General features: G+C 48.1%; 1 protein-coding gene across 1 annotated transcript in view; it reads right to left on the bottom strand.

Annotated features, from left to right (window-relative positions):
- MOGS (mannosyl-oligosaccharide glucosidase) overlaps positions 1-24883 on the bottom strand; it is a 76142-nt gene that overhangs the window by 4286 nt on the left and 46973 nt on the right. The window contains exon 4 of the mRNA XM_086964352.1: positions 15569-15762. Coding sequence (XP_086820478.1) covers positions 15569-15762 — 194 coding nt within the window. The remainder of the gene's footprint in view (positions 1-15568; positions 15763-24883) is intronic.

The raw sequence follows: 24883 nt of genomic DNA, 5'->3' as shown, positions 1-24883 counted from the left end.
ACCTTGGGGATGCCCAATAGGGACCATCTCACAGGGAAAGCCAGGACGAGTTCCCCAGTGGTACACAGCACCAAGAAACACCAGGGTGAACGTGCGCTTTACAAATTCATCATAACATAACATAACATAACATGATGCAGCGGGCAGAGGCATCGGGTGGAAGGACCTTCCGCGGTGCTTCCGACAGGCTCAAAGAGCCCTTCGGTGCGCCAGAACACACCATAATCCCATAATGAAGGCGGGGCCAGGGTCGGCTCTACCGTTGGGATTACGATAACAGATTCTGACAGCCTTTTCATGTCAGCCTTTCCAACATGGAAAGGCTGTAGGAAAGTGTTTTAGGGGCCCCTGGCAGGGCCCCCATACCTCCGGCCCTCTGAAATGGGGCTTGGAGGTGCACCTATAATGCCCCCTTAAACATCTCTGCACCGTGTGGCAGGCACAGTGAGGTGACTGCCACACACAGTGGAGAAATGTTTCCAAACATGCATTTTACAATGGAAGCTTGTGCCGAGGGCCTTCTCCGCCTGCTGCACAAGCCTCCATTGTAAAATGCATGTTCATGACTGCCCGATGGGTGGTCGCATCGCAATAGCCAGGTCGGAACCGCCGATTTAAGGTCGGACGATTTCCAGACCGCTATGTGGTCAGACGGACACAAGACCGCCCAACGTCATAATCAGGACCTTTGTGTCCAATAGCATCCGGACTTAGAAAAGGCTTCCCCTAGTCTTCCTGTTGGGTGCCCAATAGATACCGGTGAGAAATGTGGCAGGCTGACGGTGGTGAGGATGGGTGATCAGAGGCATTTTATGTGTTGCTGCTTCACCTCCCATTCCCACAACCTAAACAGGAAATTCATTTTAGTGGGGAAGCAAATATCCCATGAGCGCATTGGTTGGTCAAGCAGTCTCCGGGTCAAGATCTACTCTCAGGAATTGGAAAGGGAGCAGGAGGAAACAGGGAACATACAACTGAAGCCTCTGTACAGCTAAGAGAACGATAATACAAAGTACAAAGTGTTAAAATACATTTATGACTATTGACAAAAACTTGAAGAAAAACTATGAAAGGAATCCGGGGGAAGGGGGAATAATCTGGTCTTCAGGGCTTCTTTGGTGTAGTTCAGAAACATAGGACAACTCTTTATTCCTTGATGGAATAATATGACAAGAACAAGGTGACATAGAAAGGTTACATACATATGTTTACATTCAAGTGGGTCTATTTCTACTCTGTCTTAGGAACTGTGGCCAAACAGGAACGTTTTGTCCACAGGATAAGGAGTTGCCCGGTAATTCAGCACTATTGGGAGTCAGAGTAACACGGAGGCCTCTGCGAAGTGGGGCCTCTTGAATATTTGGGAAGTAACTGCCCTTACCAGTAGGGATCAGATATGAATGACACCACAGTTGAATGACTGGATTGAGAAACTGGTGCATGCTAACGGAGAGAATGGTCTATGAAAGCAGGGGCAATGATTGGTTAGCGCACAAACATCGTAAGTGCGTCCCTGCGTTTGGGCACACCTTTTGGTCGTCACAAAGGACAGACTCTGTTGTATTTTGTTTGGTTATTTAATTGTTGTTTACAAGTTCAACAAGTTCGTTTGCATCATACTTTCATTTAATGAATATTTTATTTCATATCCTCATTTAGTGATTTCCAGTGCACATTTGAGGTAAAAAAACACAAACGCTCCAATGCATTTCGGGCGTGGCCCTTTGTCAAGGAGCTCTGTTGGTGAAAATAACATAATTGATATATGCCGTAATATATGATGTTCATCACACACAGTTAAAGGTTAGAATAACGTGCAGAACATGCTAACTGTATCGGTGTGGTTTTAAATTGGTGCATGCTCGACGTGTTTCGTGGTAATCCGTGTGGGTGCATGGTAACATAGTGACATAGTGGCAGGTTGAAAAACTGCGTGTACAGAGGTGAAACGTACCGGGTGTTTCCTTGTAACTGAATTCAGGGCGGTCGATGGCTTGCGCTGTTGGTGAAAACACTGGAGCTTTAGAATGGTGACCTAATGCAGTAGCAGGTCAGCAAAGTAAATAAAATCGGAATCGCAATTTGACTTACTTCGTTGCGAAGCTGGAAACGTCTCAAAGGTTTACAGTCTTGGAGAGTCAAGTCAGAAGTTCTCCTCGTTTCGGGACACAGAGGAGACCTGAGCGAGGGTGTGTTGGCGCGTAGGTGGGAGATTTAAACCTGACTGGGACCCGGAAAGGTTCGTAGTGTCAGCGAGTGGAAAACGGACTAATGAAACTGATGAAAGTTTGGCGGCCATCTTAGCCTGGGTTGAATCGGGAATGGTGGAAGGAGTGCAATGGATGCACTGTCTAAAAGATGCGGGGAAAAGGGTGATGCGGGCTGAATACAACGACGTGTGTGAAGAAAGGGACATGTATATGTTAATTGTATGTCGGTGGGTACATAAAGCATGAATCAACATAAATTGTTAAAGCAAACCACACTATTTGCAATGCATTACAATATCATAAAGATCTTTACAAATAACAGCTAAGTTCAATGCGGTCATTGAGACCGAACGGTTTCAAAGATTGTAATCGATAAATCCAGGCTGTCTCACGTTGTAGTAGGGTTCTGTTATTGTCTCTGCCTTCTTTTTTTCTCAACCAACTCTAGTACCATGAATTTAAGTTGAGCTATGTTGTGTCTCTGTTCATGGAAGTGCATAGCTATGCTGGATCGTTCATTTTTTGTCCGTATGTTGGATTTGTGCTCATTGAGTCGTATCGTGATTTTTCTCTCAGTTTTTCCTATGTAGATTTTCCCACATGGGCACTTTAGTAAATAAACAAGGTTTATGGAGTCACAAGTTGCATTTACGTTCACCTTGATGTTGTGTCCCCTCATGGGGTGGCTTATGTTGTTTCCTCGTATGATGTTGTTACAACTGTTGCAATTGTAACAGGGAAGTGTTCCATTGATTGTGATCTGTTTTCCGGATTCCCTTGGTAATATCTCTTTCAGATTAGCTGCTCTGGTGTAGGCTCTGTGGCGAGTATGCGCCAATGGTTTAAAACATTTTTTTTGTATTGGTTGCTTTGGGTGGAATATTGCGAAACCACCACCATTCTGTTTTCTTCTTTTTTAGTCGCTCTGGTGAGAGCTTCATTACGTGAGATGGCATTTACTTTCTCAGTTGCCTTGGTTATGATGTCTTGGGGGTACCCCCTGTTCTGAAATCTAATGCCTGTTTCTTTCATGCGGGTGCAGCAGGTTGTGGGATCCGAAGTTATTTGCTTAATCCACAGCATTTGGCTGTATGGAAGGTGCTTTTTTAGGGAGTTCTGATGAAAACTTGTGTGGTGTAGAGTGTTATTGCGGTCTGTGTCTTTCCTAAACAGATCGGTTTCTAGTCTTCCTTCTGTGAATTCAATGGATACATCCAGGAAACTTATTATATGATCACTGATGTGCCAGGTTAATTGGATCCTATTGTCTTTGGTGTTTAATTCAGTGAGCGCTAATTCCAATTTTGACCTTGTGTCTTTCCATATGAAAAAAAGATCATCAATATAACGGACGAACATTTTGAGGTTATCTATCCAGTTCCTGTTATCGTAGATGTCTGTGTTTTCAAACTCAGCCATGTACATGTTAGCGTAAGTTGGCGCGTCGCAATTGCCCATGGACATACCGGACAGTTGTAAGTACCAGTGCTGGTCATAGGTGAAGTAGCTGTGATAAAGCGTATAAATCATCAACTCCATAAGGAATGGTTGTAAGTTGGTGGGGATATCACTGTTCAGAATTGCCTTTTCCATGGCGTCAATCCCTCCGCCGTGTGGGATTGATGTGTATAGACTTCTCACATCAGCGGTGCATAGAATGAGGTCTTCCCCTTCTTCTATGTGTACTTCAGATAATTTAACCAGAAATTCAGTGGTGTCCTTTCTGTAGCTCTTTTGGATAGAACCTCTGGTGGAAACTATCGGTCGGAATGGTGGGTTCACCATATCTTTGTGGATCTTGGGAGGCATTGTCATAGTTGGACTACGGGGATGTTCTACCGTGAGGTATTTGCTGGTCCTGTCATCAATGATCCCTTCATTGGAGGCTTTAAGGATGAGTTCCCTTAATTCATTCTTGTATTCCGAGGTTGGATTGCCTTCAAGTGGCATGTGTTGCGGTCAGAAATGTGCTCCATTATTTTTGCTGTATACATGCTGGTATTTACGATGACTAGTGCGCCACCTTTATCTGCCTTGAGGCACTTGATTTGTTTGTTGTTGGCTATTTTTCTGAGGGTATCCTGGTCTTTCTGGGTGATATTCGGTTGTGTCTTCCTTTGAAAATAGATTTTAGCGATGTCTTGTTTAACAAGAGTTTCAAAAGTATCTATGCTTTTGTGGCTGCATGGTGGCATATAGGTGCTCTTGGGGCGTAAGCCGAGCAGTTGATCAAGTTTCACCTCTGTGGTTGGTGTTAACACATTACTGAAGAAATGTCTCAATCTCAATTTTCTGGTTAATTTGAATGTACTTATCTCTAGTTCGAGAAGGTTGCTGGAATGAGTAGGAATGAATGATGTTCCTTTTTGTAAAAGTTTGGCTTCATGTGGTGTCAACGTCATGTCTGAAATGTTGATGACTAGTGATTCTTCTTTTTGGTGTTTTTCTTTGAACTTCTTGTTTTGGTCTGGTTTGTTTCCTGTTCTTTTGCCCCTCCGGGGTCTTCGGTTTTCTCGGGCCCTCCTCTAAAAAAGGCTCCCTGGTGGGGATGCTAGTTGTGGTTGAATCGGTGCTGAGACTAGCTTCCTGAGTGTTTCTTGGTGTAGTTGAAAAAGTTACGGCGTATATCAATTATGTTATTTTCACCAACAGAGCTCCTTGACAAAGGGCCACGTCCGAAATGCATCGGAGCGTTTGTGTTTTTTTACTACAAATGTGCACTGGAAATCACTAAATGAGGATATGAAATAAAATATTCATTAAATGAAAGTATGATCCAAACGAACTTGTTGAACTTGTAAACAACAATTAAATAACCAAACAAAATACAACGGAGTCTGTCCTTTGTGACGACCAAAAGGTGTGCTCAAACGCAGGGACGCACTTACGATGTTTCTGCGCTAACCAAGCATTACTTATTGAGCGTACTTGGACGGTTACGCTATCTGGTGGAGCACCCAACCTCACGGACTTTATCAATTTGACTTTAACCTTTTAATAAACCACTGCAGTGCGCCTAGCCTCTTCTCAGTTAGCAGGGGCAATGATGCCACCCACATTTGAAACAGCAATGCAACATTATTTCAAGCAATTTATAATTCAGGACAAAAGGCCCTTTTCAGTCCTGTACTCCTCACAAATCTCTTGGCTGTTGTACAAGCCACAGTCCATCGGTCTTCAGCAGTGCTCACACGGCGGATATGGTCTCTCACCAGATTCAGAGCCTACAGACAACGGACTGCTCCCCTATATGTCCAATGCCCCAGTTGGACAAATGGACCAAAATATGGGAAAAATGGAACGATCATCTGGGAAAACGATGTGCTTCTATCGCAGGGGCCGGTTATGATGTTTTGCGTCGTAGGCGCTCGGACTCTGCTGCTGCCTCTTCAATCCTTAATGGTTAAACGGGGAGAGTGAACGGGGGCAGTGATTTTTTGTGGCTGACAGGAGACTGATTTGGTACGGTTATCTCATGATGCTGCAATGTGTATTGCTTAATGTCACTGCTCGTTTGTTTGCTCTATTTGCAATAAAGAGATCTTTAAAAAAGTGTCTCTATTTCTGAGTCAATGACAGTGCAATATTCTGTGTCTTCAAATAAGGAGTATTCTTACAGACAACCTAGATATGAATATGTCTGAATATCTCACTTACTATTTTTTCTTCAGTCCTCTCTCTTTTAAGTCCTCATGTTAAAATTCTATATATTTTAATAAATCCCTGTTTAATGGTTCAAAGAAGAGAGACAGTTTTCCTGTATGGACTATATCTGGCAAAAAGGTAGAGTCAGTCAACGCCAATGCACCACCAGGTTCAAACAGGGTGAGTTTGGCGGTAGCTGATGCCCTCAACTGTCACGCCTCGCAACACCGATACCTAGTAGACTAGACCAGAAGACAAACTGATAAAGGATGGTGCATGACAGACGGCACGTTGAGGGGTGGCTACCTCTATGAAATCCCTGATGACAAGGGAGACCTCAATTATATATTTCCCCGGTCAGGTGTAATCTTAAAGGGATGGGAAACCAAGGAACACGGAGGGACTTAACATTGTTCCCCTCACCATTCACGCCGCTCTGGGACGATAGATATTTATCAATGGGCCTAGATAGGGACGTTTTCCTTTACTGGTGGGAGGCAAGTGGGAGAACCATTAAGAGCATGTTTGAGGAACGAGATACAAGTATTTTACCAGGTTAAAGAGGAGAAAAGGCAAAAAGAGGGAAAATAATGTAAATACTGCCAAGTGCTGTACTGGGAACCACAAACACTCGAAGAAAGCAGCGAGTCAGGACTGAACCTCCTTTGAAAAGTTCCTCATTTCATACAATGAAGATGTAATGACAGCAGCTTCTCAACAAACCAGGGACAGGTTCCCACTCAAACCAGCCTGTGAGAGGGAACTCAATATAACACTGGACCAGGAGCAACAAGGAGGGCCTTGAGACCCTTACAGGCGATCTGTCGAGCTTCACATATCCCGGGTTGATTAATTGATTGATTATCACGATTGACCAATGGGATAACATTCTGACTAGACAACCAACGGAGTGGCTAGTCATCTGGGTGAAAAAGAAACTCTATTTAAAATACTTTACCGAAGGTATTATACAGCAGGTAAATTAAGGACCATCGACCACTCCAGAGATACGCTCTGCTGGAGGGAGTATGGACAGGCTGAGCCTCCGACTCCTATCCTTTGTCCTTGCCCACCACTGTGAGATTTGTGTCACTCAGTATTGCAAAGGAGTGAAGTAGTGACAGGATCACTAATATGGAGTGCCCAGAGGTTAGCTTGCAGGGGTCCCCACCAGAAGAAATACACCCTTTCTACACTAGAAAGGTGAATATCAGGTCCCCTATACTTCTAGCAACCAAGCCGGCCCTCCTAGCACGCTGGAGAACGGTAACAGAACCAACGGAACTCATGTGGATGGGGAGGCGGAGGTGGATTCTCAGTAAAGAGAAACTACCTCAAACAGCTCAGGGGAAAGAAAGACAAAGGAGGTCTCGAGTAGATTTCTTGGTGAAAGATTTCAAGGAGCTGCAGTGTCCCAGGAGATCAGAGCGCTACGTATCCCGGAGAAATCCAAAATAGACTGTTACTGCCAACACAAGCAAGAACTCCGATGCTGGTCAACTAGAGAGTCGACCAGAAGGGAGAATGCGACTGTGTTGGCGGGGTTATTGGGTAAGTTTCGGGGGAGGGGTGGGGTAACACTTAGCATATATGTTAATTTCCCTTCTAATGAAAATATATTTAAACTTAAAAAAGTCCTAAGTATTGTCTACCAAGTCAGATCCCTCCACTCTTACAAATATTCAACCTATCTCCCTGCTTTGGTGCCTCAGTAAAATCACGGAAAAACGAGTTAATACTCAACTGATGACCGATTTAGAAGCGGCAAATATTCGACATCCTAATCAATCAGGTTTCAGGCCTCAGCACTCAACAGAATCCGCGCTTCTGTGCACTGCTGAAGCCCTTAAATCTTCATCAGGCCAGGGAAAAAAGGCTGTGCTGGTCTTATTAGACTTATCAGCCGCTTTTGACACGGTCTCACATGACATCCTACTGGGCCGTCTCAAATCATATGGCATTTCTCATCTTGCCTTGGCTAAAGTAATTTCTACATAACCGAAGCCAAATTATTATTCTTGGCCAATATCAGTCAGCAGAAACCCCCCTGCTCTTTGGGGTCCCACAGGGGTCCATCCTCAGCCCAGTGCTCTTTAACGCCTACATGGCCCCCCTCATTAGTCTGATATCGTCTTTTAACATTGAGACAATTTCGCACGCAGACGATACTCAATTAATTCCGGTACAAGATGAAAACACCACACTTGCTGAAGAAAATCTCCTACAGTGTCTTACTGCAGTCTTTCGCTGGATGAAAGTTAATAACTTAAAATGTAATTCGGAAAGAAAAGGAAATCATGCCGCTAGGGAAATCAAATACCTTTCCCCCCAGCTCATGGTGGCCCACAGACCCCCGTCAACCCCCCTAACACAGTGACGGTAGTAAAAAACCTGGGTGTGAAATTCGACTCAGCACTTTCCTTTCGCCAGCAATCCCTAGCTGTTGCAGAGTCATGTTTTTTCTGATAAAATCACTCCAAAAGTTTTTCGATCTTCTCCCCTGCACGGCTAGGAAAATAATTTGAGTGGCCCTAATCACTTCCAGACCCGATTACTGCAACGGCCTCTAAGAAGGAATTAATAACATGGCCTTAAACAAATTACAGATGGTGCAACATGCAGCCGTTCGATTAGTATTAAAATGGCCTAGAAGCTCATCAGCTGCCTTAAAACTCTTTACTTGCGGCCCATCCACGAAAGAGTCTTGCTCAAGATCTTAATAAGTACTTTCAGAGCTTTTAACTCCACAGGCCCCCGCTCGCTACCGTCAGGGCAGGTTTGATCACTATGCCGACCAGCATTCTTAGTTTTACAATTTTTAGATAATGAACTTATGAAATAGATTTTAGCAAATTTCTTGAAAAGTGTGATATAACGTAGGAAGTTGATAACTGTGTAATGAATTAAAGATCTGTATTACAAACCTGTCCCTACTGGAAATGTATCGAAGTTTTTTATAATGTTTTGTATGATGTGCTTTTACGATTTTTAAGCATCAAAATCAAATTTATCTATCTATCACTATGTGACATACCGCACGCTCACGTCGTTTGATGCAAATATTTTGAAGCCCCCTGATTTTAGGTATACCACAAAGGGTGGGAAATCTATTGCGGTGCTTAGGACCAAAGCTTGGAATCTGCTCCCGAATCACCTAAGTTTCTTCAAACGGAGGGAGACCCTCTTCAAGAAGGCTCTGAAAACCTGTTTTTTTCTGCCCCATACGCTCTATGTAGATCACTCATCTGACTCTCCTAGTTCTAGTTGTGAGAGTTAGGGATCCACACAGCGCCATGATGCTCCTCAAAGTGAAAGCTGCGCTCTACAAGTACTCTATAACATAACATAACACCATCAGACTGCAGCTCTTCTAGGGGAGTAATGTGTGACGCAGAAGCACAACAGGTGTCCTTGGATGCTCAAGGTGCCTTAAATGCACTCAAAGTTACGCTATTCGTTTAGCCACGCCAAGTGACACAGGAGCACATGGTGTCCAAATTCATGCTGCAGGTTTTCTAGGGGGCCTAATAAGGCCCTTGGTTACAGTTTTATGGACGTCTTCAAAGTGCTGCCCCACATGTTAAGGTGGGCTGACCTCAGCATTTGACTGTTTTGGCTTTGCACCAACTGTTGACATCTGTTCTTGGCCTTTGTTATCCTTTGGGGCTTGTAAGAATGAATTCAGGCAGTCCATCTCTTTCGGTATAAATAATCTCAAATGCTCAAACATTATTGACTCACACTCAGCTCACTAACCATCACACTCCCCATCACAGCCAAATAATGTACATATGAGCTACAAAATCTAAGTCAGTAACCAGCGGGATCGAATGACGAATCCCAACAATATCCTACACCAGCAGCACCATAAACCAAATACGCTGCAGGTATTCTGGTCCTTTTAAAAGAAGGCAGCACAGCTTACAAAGGACAGACGTAACAGATGAATGTGCCTGGAACTTCACCAAACAAAAAGGCTGCCAACTAGAACACAAATGACGTCCATCCATCTCCGCTGACGTTAAGCAAAAATGTAGAGATAACCATCACCCACAAAAAGCTCTCTTCTCTGAGAAGCCGTCTCAAGACTTGAGTGATCGGCTTCGTGATTACTTGCATCAACGAAGACGTTAGATCCAAAATGTGAAAGGATTGCTTCACAAATAACAATCATACACCCGCTCCTAAACGGCCCACACAATTTTAATAATGTGCATACGCACAGGCTCGCGGTAAGACATACTTCTACCCTTAGTAATGGTTGAAAGAATATCCCCAGCCTGGCCTTTGACATCCTCAGTTGTATCATTACAGAGAGACTTATTAGGAGCCACTAAAACATGCTGTGCGTAAACCCTGGAGAAAAAGCCTGGCAATCCCGCAAACTACAGCAGGCCCGTAAGGAGTCAGACCTTTCTCCTGAAATATCGAAGATTCTATAGTCGTCTCCCACTCAAAGCAGACTAGAAGGTACTCTCTTACTTTCAATGAAGCTCTAGGCCTACATGTGGTACTGAAACAGTATTACTCAATGTCAGACAGAGGTTACTGAAACTATGAGGCAATGGTTAACCTGCTGCACTGATCCTTTCAGACTTCTCTCAAGCCGTTGAAACTACAGACCGTACATATCTTCTTTATCATCTAAAAGATGAACTGGGAATAAGGGGCAACGATCTCAACAACGTTCTGTCATTTCTATTCAAAAGGGGAGCAACTAATTCACCTTGGTCATTCCCCTAGTCTAATTGAACCTCCTGAGGCAGAAGCCGGGAGCACGACTTGATGATTTTAAAATACTAAAACTGATTGCTTCTTCACCTGTGTATTTTGTGATTTTAAACGTACTCACCATCTGATCCATGTCCCCCGCGCAGCCGACTTTACGCTGCAGCAGTAGGACACCGATCAATTTCACCTTCTGACGCCACTCCGGCGAGCGCCAAGGCCACGCCCCCCTCCGCCTCCTCGCCCACTATAAATCATGTGCTTGCACCGAACGCGCAGCGGACGCGACGATTGCGTGCCGAAGGCGCGCCTAAGACAAGCCAGTCTGCGCCCGTCCGCGACCGAACGGACCTAGGGCTTAGGCAACCCCACTACGCCCGACCGCAACAATATTCATCGGCGCAACTATATGGACTCCAAGGCCCTTGGCCGATTGACGCCTCCGTAAGCAGCTATATTAATAGTTTGGGACTAACGGCCTCACCCCCTTCCCCTTCTTTTCCTGCTCCAACCCACCTTCTCCCTTCCCCTCCCTCCTCCCGCTCTGATTCCCCTGCTGGAACCAAGCCCACTTCTCTTTCTATTTACTATCTCAATACCCGCTCTGCAGTCAAGCATTATCATGAACTCTATGTTCTACTCGACCTCCACAAACCTGACCTCTTATTCTTGACAGAGACTTGGTTCCGTGATTGCTCCCTCCCTTCCCTATTAGCATCACTTCCTGCCACTTACTACGCTCTCCACGCCGACCGGCCATCCGACAAACCGGGCGGGAGCGTCGCTCTGATCGCCCGCAAAGAACTACCCTTTCAGACTCTCACTTTTCCTTCTATCGGCACTTCCGATTTCTTAGTTGTCCGCTCACTCTCCCTTAATGTACCCCTCACATGCTTACTTATGTACCGCCCCCCTCCCCCCCAATCCTCCCAATTCTTCCTTACTGGGTTCCAAGAGCTTGTGGCCACCCTGGCGGTCAACAACTCCTCCATCATGGTGCTAGGTGACTTCAACTTTTGGTCTTCCGACCCAGCTGAATGCTCCACCTCCAAGGAATTCTCCGATACTCTACGATCTCTCAATTTCATCTCTCACGTCCTCTCCCCTACTCATATCCAAGGCCACATTCTCGGCCAGATCTGGTCCCTCCACTGTCCTATTACGTCCCTATCCATTTCCCCCTGCTCCTGGTCTGACCACTTCCTGATTTCCTTCTCTCTACAACTTGGCCTACCCACCAAGCCCTCGCATCCCAAAATCATTTGGGTACGCTCCTGGGGCCGGGTGGATGCGGCCTCTGTAGCCTCCTCTCTTTCCTCCTCCAGTCCAGACTTACTTGGTCTGCCTATCTCAGAACAAGCCAACTCCATCAATTCCTGGCTTCTATCAGGCTGTGACTCCATCGCCCCTCTTAGGCGAGTCTCCTCCAGACGCACGAACGACTCCAACCGCTGGTTCAACGAGGAACTGAAGTCTCTAAAACTTACAGTCCGTCACGCCAAACGAGCCTGGAGAAAACAATACTGTCCCATCCTCAAAGCCCAGTACACCTCCCTTCTGTCGCAATATAAAAAAACTATTTTGACCACCAAAACAAACTACTTTTCCTCTAAAATCTTAGCCGCCGAGAACCAGCCCAGAGAAATTTTCTCTATTGTCCACAAACTCGCTTATTCTGACAGAACCACCCTCAAACCTCCTCCGTCAGAATCTCTATGCGACTCCTTGAACACGTATTTCCTGGATAAAATCGCAAAAATCAAAGCCAATATCCCCCCCCTTCTCCCTCATTCCTCAATCCTTCCCGCCCTCCTCCAGAGGCTCGTCTTGATTCTTTCCCTCTCTTAACAGAAGAATCCTTTCTTTCCCTTCTCCCTTTGGTCAAATCAGGTTCCCCACTTGACCCGTGCCCTGCCCACATTCTCAGGCTCATCTTCACGATCTGCCCACTACCTCCGCACCTTTCTCAACAGCTCCCTGTCGCAGGGCGTTGTTACCCCAACTCTCAAAACAGCTATAATTCTTCCCATTCTCAAGAAACCTGGCGCCTCCGCTCCCGTCAACTACCGCCCCATCTCTCTACTACCCTAATTGGGGAAAGTACTGGAGCGACACGTGACCAGAGCACTCACCACCCACGTGGAAGTAAACCGAGTTTTAGCCCCCCGTCAGGCCGGATTTCGCCCAGCTCACTCCACTGAGTCTGTAGTGGTATTGGTGCACTGAGTCTGTAGTGGTATCGGTGCTTGACAACCTTAAATGATTGGACACCAACCTCCCACAGGCCTTGGTCCTACTCGACCTCTCCGCCGCCTTTGACACGGTGGACCATTCCATCTTACTTTCCCTTGTCAGGGCGGCAGGAGTCGGCGGCTCGGCCTTGGTCTGGCTGTCCTCCTTCCTAGGAGACCGCACCCAAGCGGTGCGCCTGGGCGACTTCTCGGCTGAACCTCGGAAGGTCCTATGTGGGGTCCCTCAGGGCTCCTCTCTCTCCCCACTACTTTTCAATTTGTACATAGCCCCCTCATCTTTGCTCTTCAGCAAATGGAGGTCTCCGTATACAACTATGCGGATGACCTCCAGCTCATATTCTCCCTATCTCAAACCTCTGACTCTAAGGCTAACTTCCAATCTACCATGATCTTCATCCGGGACTGGGTGAACCACAACCACCTGAAACTAAACCCCGATAAAACAGAGCTGGTTTTGACAGGTGGTTGCTCCAGTCCCTGGTCCCCCCTCTTTTGGCCCCCCTCCCTCGGTCCCCCTCCGTCCCCCGCCTCCTACGTCAAAATACTTGGTATCAAGCTCAACGATCAACTCACTCTGCACTCCCAGGTGAGCTCAGTGGTTTCCTCTTCCTTTCTTTCACTCCGCACTATCCGCAAGGTCTCCCGCTTCTTCTCCTTCTCTGCCCTCAAACTAATCATACTAGCTATGGTCGTCTCTCGTTTGGACTATGGCAATGCCCTTTACTACGGTATGCCCGCCTACAACGTACGACGACTGCAACTAGTTCAGAACCAAGCCGCCCGCCTTGTCCACAATCTGGCCAAATCCCATCACGTCACCCCCTCCTAAAATCCTTGCACTGGCTCCCCATCTGCGAACGCTCCCAGTTCAAGGTGGGCTGCATCACCTTCCAGGCTCAGGTAGATTCTGCCCCAGCATTTATCTCCTCGGAGATTAAAGCCTATGCCCCCTCTAGGGAATTGCACTCCTCCTCTCAACACCTGTTGATAGTGCCCCGCTTTCGCCGTAAAAAATGGGGAGGCTCAAAATTCTCCACACTTGCCCCCACTTTTTGGAATTCCCTTCCAGACCACCTCAGATCCTCTACCCAATATTCTCTTTTCAGAAAGGCACTAAAAACCTTCCTGTTTTCACAAGCCTTCCCTCAATAATCTCTCCCATGTCCACCCTCCTCCCCGCCCCTCGAGGCTTCAGTAAACTGTAGCGCCAAGAAACCGCCAGGTGTACGCGCGCTTTAGAAATATTTTAAACTCAAACTCATATCTAAGGCCATTTCTGTAGTCCATGAGGTGACCTAGGCGGTCTTCGATATCATCGCTCCTCTTCGATACCTATATGCCTACTCTGACAGGAGTAATTACTTTGGTCTCCACTATGAGATGTTTGCATTCTGAATCTCCATGAAGACAGAAAAGGCTCCTAAACCATTGCCCTATGCTCACAAGCCATAGGGGTATGTCTGTCCGAAAGTAATATTCTGGCAGTGGGACCAACTAAACCAACCAAAAACCAAGTCGACTAGCCACATGACGTGCCCCAACTCCACCCCCAAAACCAGTCTTAACAGGGGTACTGTTCAACTCTACCATACCCTTTGACCAGCAAGGGCAAGCTCTCACAACATGTGTCAAGTTCAACATCTATAGCCAATCAAAAGACTGCCCCTGTGAGGAATCTTGAACCAAACCACACTTGCCCAAGCAGATGCATTCTCCAGGCTCCTAAGGTATTCCACTGTCCATCAGAGTACAACACTATATCGAAAGTTTAATGGCTACTTTACAAGCAATTATAATCACCTGCCTTGAGAGAGCACAACTAGATCTCCAGACTTCACTAAACTGCTGTAGAAGCACAGACTAAGACAACCCGTCTCAGCATAACCTTGGAATCCCATCCTGGCCAGCCACAAGTTATATCGCAAGCCACTTCCTGTCTTTTAAACCACAAAAGTCATTTGCTTTCCTCCGTAGACTCTAAACCGGCCATCACCAAATGGCACCGGAACATACCCGGGGAGGGGTAATTAGCCTTGGCAGAAGTAGCACTCAGGAACGGGGTCCCCAGTTCCTGCAGATGCATCATCGAACGAAGCACTTTTACGATACAGCTGAAAACCAAACAAGCACTTCAATATAGCACCTGCAATCTGCAATACTATATTCACCATGAACTATAAGGACATTTATCCTCCTGCCTTCTTCCTTTCTCAGATGTAAATAATAATTTTGCACTCCTCATTTTGTACTTAACATATTGTGGTGGTCTATTGTGGTGATCTATTGTGGTGATCTATTGTGGTGGTCTACCGTGGCGTTCACATGCTGAGTAGAATGTTATTGCATAGGTGTTCTATCTTCTCATTGGAATGTGGGTGATGTAAACAAGGATGACAGTTGTCGCCTGGTGCTGTTAAGATACAACATGAATAAATACTTTTCCTTAATCAACACACATTGTGTGGTACACTGGGTCACTACAATTTGGTGATGACCGACACATATTCATTTCTCCATGCACGGTCAGTTTTTCTTTGTTTTGAAGCTTGGTTCTTTTATGGCAATTGTTGCCTCTTTTAAATAAAAATATACATACAAACAGAGGGTGCACACATGTGCTGAAAAGCATAGTTGTACTGGTTGCATAGACATGCTGAGAGCCCCACATGGGTGCACAGATATGTTCCAGGTACTAAAAGTCTGCATAATATTGCTAATGCTCGATGGCCTTACCTTGCATATTTAGATGACTCCGCTTTCTCTCCCCTGGGTTTCTGAAAAGTCATTCTGAAATGCCCCAGCTGGTCCGTAGATCCTGTCACGTACGCCAGGCGGCTTCTATCCTCCACATGGGGTTGCAAAGAGCCTTGCCCGTCTGTGGCCACGTAGAAAATCAGCGAGACGAGGGAGGCCTGGGTATCTGGAGTCTAAGGAGACAAGAGTAGGAGAAGAGATTGATGCAGGAATAGGAGGTTTGGAAGTAGATGCTGTTCTGTGCTAGTTACATAGGCTACACTTTTCTGTGGCAAAATAGTCCTGTTGGTAGTAGCGCACTCTACATGATACAATTTTATTTGGAACACGTGCCTGCTACAGAATATTAACTCTCTACTGAGCTGTGATTCTGGTACGTTCTAGGGATTAAGGGAGGATGCTGTGGGCATGTTCTAGTGGCCAGTGGCTTAATGCCGCTGATGAATCATATTTTGTTCATGGTATGATCGACATGTGGGGGCATAGCTCGTTAGGACGGAAAGTGTTTATGTTTTTAATCTTAAAGGGGTCTTGCATCACCAGACTCTTTCCAGAGCTGAGCAGGGAATGAGATTGATAGAATGGTAGAGTGGCTATACTGTGGAGTGGATAAGGTAAAAGCTAAAGTAGCTAAAAAAAGCACTGACTGCCTAAGACTTAGTTCCCTTCCACAAAAGGTTAGGAGATACAGTAATACCCCAAGAGACCAGGGACCAGATGTAGGTAGGTAATCGTTTGAGATCCCAAATAGCGGATTTTTGCGATGCGCTATTTGGTAATCGCAAACAACCATGTACAAATGTGTGGTTTACACATTTTGCGATTCCCAGTCGGTTGCAAATAAACCTACTTCATGAATATTAATGAGGTAGGTCTCAGTCTGCAACCCATTGGGAATTGCTAAAATTATAGGGATGGTGGCCTGCTGGGGTCAGCAGACCACCATGTTTGTGATTGCTTTTTAAATAAAACAATCATTTTCAGCTTGTTTTCCTTAAAGGACAATGGGATGCGTTTCAAAAATAAAAATGAAGAAGTTTTCTTTTCATTGTTAAGAGCGGGCAGGGGTCCGCGGGACCACCGCCTGCTCTTGAAAAATGTTATAACAAACATTCACTAAGGGGAAGGAGTCCCTTGGGGACCCTTTCCCAGTTGCAAATGGGTTTCCACCTACTTGAAGTCGGCGGTAAAATACATTTTGCACCACGTTTCAGTCGCGAAACATTCATACATACCACTGCGAATCGGTATTAGGAAGGTAACATGCCCCTTCCTAATACTGAACCGCAAACCCAATTTGCAATTCGGTAATAGGTTACCAAATCACAAGTAGAGCTTTGTACATGTAAAAAAGTCTTTTTGCGTTTGCAAACGGGCAGATTCTGTGAGCCGGCCAGAAAAAAAATTGTACATCTGGCCCCAGGTCCTGTTACTAAGAGCTAAGAATACGGCTTGAGCGCTGATCGCGAGCAGGTGCTTTTCAAGCTGCACAGCGACTGCGTTCATTATTTTGTATAGGAAGAGAAGATTCAGTAACGGGCAGTTTTAGATCGGACTAGTTATGGGCTTATTTCTGGATGGTGGAATTACCAGGTACTTAAGAAGTTTTAGTGGAAGGGATCTGAAGGGATGTTAGCTAGGGGTAGATCGGAGGAGCTCGGAGGAGCTCTGCTCAGAGAAAACTTGGTGACATTTTGGATTGCCCAAGAATGCTGTGCAGGAGGTTTGGGACAGGGGTGGAGGTATGATGTGGCATCCTAGAGTTGGCTAGAGGAGCCGAGTATCTAGAACTTTCCAACCCCCACCCAAAAACGGCAAGAGAAGCCACAGAACAAGACCAGGCTGGGCAGCGACGACGACGATAACAACAGAGCCAGCCGTAGAGAATAGTCACTCGATGCCTGTAAAGTCTGGACTAAGGACTTTGTCTCCAGCAGACCCTCAGAACTAGGATGGGTCTTGCCAGAGGTGAGGGTACCCTTTTGCCATGGACTTCAATGTGCCCTCTTGGTGCCCATCAAGAGAGCCTGAAGGCTCTTGGACCTGGATGTGCATGCAGGAGGCCATCACATGCGGTGCTTAAGCTTGCTTTCCCACTCAGGGGCCGTTCCCCATTTATGAAGAGATTACATTCCAATGCCTTGTTAGACCCAGTATTCAGCGTTGAGATTAAAGTAGAAATCATTGAATGCTTCACAAAGAATGGGCATCAAAACACATAATATAGGTACAGTTGACAACGTGTATACACTCTTAAGGCAGTGTTAAAAGGAGCATGTATTGCAAAGGAGAGACTAAAAACGCATTGGGCGCTTATGAAAATATGGTAGATGGGGATCTGCAAGGCAGAACTCAAACTGGAAATCATCTCATATTCTTCAATGTTGGCTGTCCTTCAACAAAAGTAAAAAACAAACACAGAATAATACAAAACAGCAGAATACAAAATTAAGCACCAGCCTAGATGGGCAGCAAGTCGCTCTTATGGGGAAAAGCCACATGGGCCAGTAATAATATTGTGGAGATGACCAGTTGTGCCATCATGTGGAGAAAACTACACACATTCGCTGCATTCTATTCTGACCTCTATACTTCAAGACCTCACAGAGCAACTCTCCATAGACTAGAATACCTTGATAGGGTCGCCCTGACGGGGCTGGGTAGCGGGCAGCGCATCACCACTGAAGAGGTAACTGCAGTTATTCAGGGATTGCCTGGCAGTAAGTCACCAAGCACGGATGGACTGCTGAAATAATTCCACAAAGAATTTGCCTCTGCATTTACTTACGCAAGAGAAGCGCGCAAGAGGCTAATCCTCCCTTACCTCCCTACGAGGGAAACACTCCCGATTCACACTTCTTAAACCCAGACACCCACCAGGAATAGTATAAATCACAGAGGCCACTATCACTCATTAACACAGATTCCATAATGTTGGCTAAAATAATAGCGAACATGCTGTTCCCCAATCTGGTTCTGCCTGACCAGTCTGGATTCATTCCTGCGAGGTTCACATCTCAGAAACTAAGATGCCTGATCGCACTTATCGGCCAACTACACACTGGCCTGGAGGCGGTCCTACTAGATGCACTCTCAAGGTGTTCGACTATTTGGAGCTGAAATTCCTGTTCTCCCTGCTTCGGAGGATGGACATCCCACCGCGTCTTTTGGATTGGATCACATTACTGTACACCTCTCCCAGTGCACTCATATGGACCAATGGGACAGTCTCTGATCCTATTACAATAAAACATTTTCTCTTTGTTCTCTTTGTGGCAAGGGTCTCTGAGCCCAACTCAAACCAGTTCTGCCCTCTCTGGCCTGGCTTCACTACAGGAGGTGGAGGCAGCCTTGTGCAGCGGAAACACTGCGTATTCAAGTGCTAGTGAATACTCCTATCATCACTAGAAATGCATAGTAGGCTTAGTCAGCCCAACTATGAGTCAACCAGGAAAGGCAGGACACACCTCCACCACCCTTGTGATTGACTACAGTGAATGCACATCCCCAGCCCCTGTCACTCAAAAATCAGACAGTCAATACACAAACCAGCAGAGGCACACAATTGCAAGAAAATGCAAATTAATGTTAAACCAGAAAATGCCTACTTTCTATACGTTTTTACAAGAGACAGTGGTCCCTGGGACAGTAAAGAATGCATAATCAATGAATATAGCCCCAATCAGTACTATAGTAACACCAATTTCCAGCCGGATAAAGGCAATTTTAATATGCAAAATAGTTGAAATAGAACACCGAATGCGAGTCAAATAACAGTGGGATACAAGCCTGTATCCGTAGACCCACATATCAAACAAACAAACAGAGTAAAAAGGCTCAGGCAGTTTGTGGTTGTTTCTATAAGGTAATTGTTAGAACTGGGGGTCTCTAGTTGGCAGAGGTAAGTGCCTTAGACCAAGTAGGGACCCTTGCTTCTAGTCAGGGTGAAGGAATAGCCCTCTGAGATAACCCCTGCTCACCCTCTAGGTAGCATGGCGCGAGCAGTCTAGGCTAAACAGAGCCAATGTGGATAACACTTGCACTTAACACAACAATAATCCCCAATCCACCACAAACTGAGACCACACAAGTAAGTATATTTTATAAAAATATATAACTTTATCTAGTTTCAGCAAGGTAAATCAAGCAGTGGCACGATAATTACTTCATTCTAAAAACGTAGCACTTCTTCTCAATGGTTGCACTTAATCTTTAAGGGGGGTACTTGGTTTCAGGAAGTTCGTATAGTAAAAAGAAATGTCTCAAGTCACTTAAATCAGCAGGTAAAAATATTGCCACTGATTCATAATTAATCTGCTCTCAAAGCGAGCCAGGACAACAATGTCAGCGCTTAAAGTAGCCAAGTCGATCTGCCCCCAATGCCAGGAATGCCAAGCGCTACAAGCGCGTCTCACCCGAGGGCTGGGGGACTCCTTTTCCTTCCCACGGCACTTCCTTCGGCCTCAGGCGAGCCTCCTTTGCCAGCGCTCACTCGCGCTCGTGCCCGGCCGGTCTCAGCAGGCTCTCCGCCCGCTCCCAGTCTCTCGGGGGCGGCGAGGAGCAGAGACGGCAGGCCGGGGGCTCGAGCACTCCTACAACTCCCTCGGCGAGTACGGGTCCGTCTTCCCCGGGCCCGGCGATGATTACGCAGGCAGACGAGGACCTTGACGGCGGGAACCAACCCTGTCGCGGCACTTTTGCCGAGCCTCCCGTGACGACACCGTCACACCGGGGGAATCAGCCAATCCGGTCGCGGCGCTTCTGCCGAGCCTCCTGTGACGTCACCGCCTGCCCTGGAGAAATCGACCAATCCCGTCGCGGCGTTTCTTCCTCAGCCTCCGGCGGCAGCCAAACACAGCGCGGCCCCTTCGTGGCTGCAGGCAGACCCTCGGGGGTGATATCAGGGCCCGGGCCCGCGGCGATGCTGAGGCGGGTCAAGCGGAATTAACCCCCGCCACGCTGGAAAGCTTCAGCACCCTCTGGCCCCCACAAGCACGTGTCGAGGCACACGTCGATCTCGAGATACAGCAGTTAGCAGACAGCGCGGCGCTCTCCAGCAGAACAGAGAGCAGCCAGCGCGCTACACGGGGCAATCAGCAGGGCTTAGTCCAGCAGTCCCCGAGTTTCACTGCACACAGCAATTTCTTGATCTCCTCCCCACACAGCAGCTCCAGGGGGGGGCACAGCAGAGTCTTGTTATCCTTGGGCAACCTTTATGTTCCTGGGTTGCAGACAGGGAGCCAGCTCTTCTCAGGCCCCCAGCTCTTCTCAGGCCCTTGGAGATTCAGGTTGCAGACACAGCACACAGCAGAGTCTTGGCAGTTTCAAGCAGGCAGGGACACAGCTCACAGCAAAGTCCCTTTCTCCTCCTCAGCTTTCAGTTGCAACAGCAGAACAGGTCAGCCCTTAGAGCACACAGCAAGGCAATCTTCCTTCTTTCAGCAGAGGTTCCTTCTTGATTGTAGAATTTTAGAATCTAATCTTCTGTAGTCAGGGGTCCTTCCCTTATACCCCTGAACGCCTTTGAAGTTCTTTGAAGCCTTGGTGCAAGGGGGCCCTGAGCACTGGAATGTTTCTGGTGTTCTTCTTCCTGTCAGCTTCAGGGCCAGAGGTGACAGTGGGCCGGCAGGGGAGTTAGCCAGCACGGTGGTCAGGCAGAACCAGCCCAGCACTATCAGGCGCTTCTTCCTCCCCTTCCCCGGGCAACAGATGTCGCCTTTCACCCCTGGGCTGACTCCAACCCCCTCCGGGGCCCTGCAGCTCCTGTCACGCAGGCATTCCACACACAGGCCCAGGCACACAGAAAGGTTTATACAAAAGAACAGCCACTTTCTAAAAGTGCTATTCTCAACCCCAGGATCCAAAAACAACCTTTACTAAAAGATGTGTCATTTAATTCTGAGTTCAGGGATATCTTTCATTGATGTTCCATCTTGTTCCTATAGGAAGATAGGCTGGGATCCAATGGGACCAGCCTCCCCCATTTTACCCTAGGGAGCCATACAGCCCTACAGCAGTGAGCACACAAAGTGGCTGCTGCTCTCTACCAGAGCATGTTACCTGCACTAGTACATGCTCTACCCTACCCATACACTGCACCCTGCCCAGGGGGGTACCTTGGGCCTTCCATAGGGGTGGCTGATGTGCACAGACAGGGGAGGGTTAAGCCCAGCCAGTGGGGACACTGGCCAGGCGGACATGGCAGTCCACTGACTGCACACAGGCCCTGCGCTGGCAGGCCTGAGACACCATTTTAGAGCTACTCATGTGGGTGGCGCAATCTGCGCTGCAGGCCCACTAGTAGCATCTGTCATCACCAGCCCTGGCACACACAGTGCACTTTACTAGGGACTTCATCGTGATACAAATATGCCAATCAGGTATACCCAATCAATATGACAATTTACAGAGGGAGCACTTACCCTCTGACGTTGATCAGCAGTGGCAGAGGGTCCAAAGCATCTAAATCAGCAAAAACGAAATCCAGCACAGCATCAAAAATACATGAGTCAGAGGCAAAAAGAGGGGGGGGGAAACCACGCCAAGGATGTCAGGTCTAACAGTAATACATAAATGGCGAAACAACTAGTATGAAAAGGTCACCTTGCCCTTGAAGGTCCTATCACTTAATGTCAAAGGGCTCAACTCCCCCAACAAGCGACACCAGATTTGGCGCTATCTCTTGCATCACTCCCCTGACATTATCCTCCTCCAGGAGACGCACCTTCTGAAGGGAGACACCAGGCGTATGGCGCACCCTAGATACCCCACGCAGTTCTGGGCTTCCTCTGACACCAAGATGGCGGGGGTGGCAATCCTCTGCAGGGCTGGCTTTAGACGGGGACCCACGAAACCCTTCAAGAGTGCTGACGGGCGTTTCCTCCGAGCCACGGTGCAGATGGGGCGTACGCAACTCACCCTGGGATGTGTATATGCGCCCAACCAGTCGCAGGACAAATACCTCCAGGCGCTCCTGCGGGACCAGTTCCCATCGGGTGACCCTAACGTGATCCTGGGCGGAGACTTCAATTTAGTGTGGGACCCTGAGTTGGATCGAGCGGGAGCCTCCTTTAATGGCATGGGGGCAATGTCCTCTACCCTTAAAACGCAGCTTACAGACTTGGGACTCGTGGATGTGTGGCGCTACCACAACCCGGGGACCCGGGACTACTCCTTCTACTCACACTCCCATAGGACATACTCCCGTATCGACTACCTCTTCACCTCCCTTGAACTGGCCCGAGATTCCTTAGCTGCCGCCATATCTGACATTTCCCTATCGGACCACGCCCATGTGGAACTCTTGCTGCAAGACCCCCTGGCCCGTGCAACTCGTGAGCGCAGATGGGTGCGCCCGCCGGCTGTCCTTCGGGACCCGGAGGACGTTGCCAGCATTCGCGACGCCATAGACTCGGATTTCGCGATTAACGACACCCCTGCCATGCCCTTCCATACGGTCTGGGATGCCTTCAAGGCCACCATTCGGGGCCACATTACCTCCCTGGCGGTGGCGCGGAGGAGGGAGGCGTTCAAAGTGGAAACTGACCTGGCTAGTGAAATCAAACTAGCGGAGGCTCAGGACCGGGACTCCCCTTCGCAGGCGTCTAAGAGAACGCTCGCCAACCTCAGGGGGCAACTCCGCACTCTGCGCACCAACAAAGCAGAACACTCCCTGCTGGCGCTCAAACAATGCTACTATGAGGGCGGGGACAAAGTTGGACGCCTTCTGGCTGGCAGGCTGCGAGCGCGTGCAGCCAGGGCCCACATCGCCAACGTCAAGAAGCAAGATGGCACCTGCGCCACCTCTGAGAAAGCCAAGCAGGACGCCTTCGTCGCCTACTACTCTTCCCTATATGCGGAGGAGCCCACCTCCGCGGAAGCACGGGAGGCCGTTCTCGCGGATTTCGAGGGGTCTCCACTGTCCCCGGCATGTGCAGCCGCGCTAGAGGGTCCCCTGCAGGAGGAGGAAATAACAGAGGCTGTCAAGGACCTCCCCACTGGGAAAACCCCGGGACCAGACGGCCTACCGTTGGCCTTCTACCGCCTATTCTTGACCGCACCTACTGCGGCTGTACGGCTCCTTCTCTGACACCACTGGACCGTCTCCCGATATGGGCCTGGCGGAGATCGCCCTGATCCCCAAACCTGGGAAAGACCCCGACTTGTGTGCCTCTTATCGCCCCATAGCCCTCCTGAATACTGATCTCAAGATCTACACCAAGATCCTGGCCAAACGGCTGGACCCGTACATGCCGGGGCTAATCGACCCGGACCAGGTGGGATTTATTCGGGACCGTCAGGGGGCCGACAACGTTCGCAGACTGGCACACCTAGTGGGGAAGGTACGGCATTGGGATATACCGGCTTGCCTCCTCTCGCTAGACGCAGAAAAGGCCTTCGACCGGGTCGACTGGACCTTCTTGCGGGCGGTCCTCCAGAAACTAGGTCTTGGCCCTAACATGATCTCTAGGTGCATGGCCCCCTATCTCGGACCGCAAGCCAGAATTCGGGTCAATGGCCAACTGACATCGCCGCTCTCGATTCACAGGGGCACGAGGCAGGGATGCCCGCTCTCGCAGCTCCTATTCGCCCTAGCGGTGGAACCGCTGGCGGAGCTGATTAGGCGTACTCCTGGCATCCATGGAATCCCCCACGGGGGACGCACCAACAAAGTAGCGCTGTTTGCGGATGACCTGATTCTTACTCTTACGCGCCCCAGGGACTCCCTCCCGGCGGTGCACGGAGCCCTCTCACTTTTTGAACAAGCGTCAGGCCTAAAGATTAACCATACCAAATCTTGGGTGCTTAACCTCACCGTCCCCGAAGAAGAGGTCACCTTCCTGAAAGGGGTTACGCCCTACCGCTGGGCGGAGGGCCACATTAAATACCTGGGTCTGGACCTAACGCCCCACCTGGATTCGTGGTCCACGCGGAACTGGGCATCTTGCCGCAAGGAAGTCCTGGCGGACTTGCGGAAGTGGAAGCCCTTAATGATCTCCTGGCTAGGGCGGCTCAACACGGTCAAGATGTCGATCCTCCCCCGTATACTATATGTTTTTCAGTGCCTACCCACCCCGATCCCGCTCCACTGCATTAGGAGTCTCCAACGCGACCTCACGTCCTTCATCTGGGGTGGTAAGCGACCCCGCTTTTCGCAGAAAGTCCTGATGGAACCAAGAGACAGGGGCGGCCTCGCCTGCCCGAATCTCCTCCACTACTACTGGGCGGCGCACCTTCGATTCGTAATAGAATGGGGGGCACGCGAAAGCGACAAACACTGGTTCCACATGGACC

Source organism: Lissotriton vulgaris, chromosome 3_2 (genome assembly GCF_964263255.1).
Source record: "Lissotriton vulgaris chromosome 3_2, aLisVul1.2, whole genome shotgun sequence".
In the NCBI taxonomy this organism is placed as follows: domain Eukaryota; kingdom Metazoa; phylum Chordata; class Amphibia; order Caudata; family Salamandridae; genus Lissotriton; species Lissotriton vulgaris.
The sequence above is the reverse complement of the archived record's forward strand: the minus strand, read 5'-3'. Positions and strand labels throughout refer to the sequence as shown.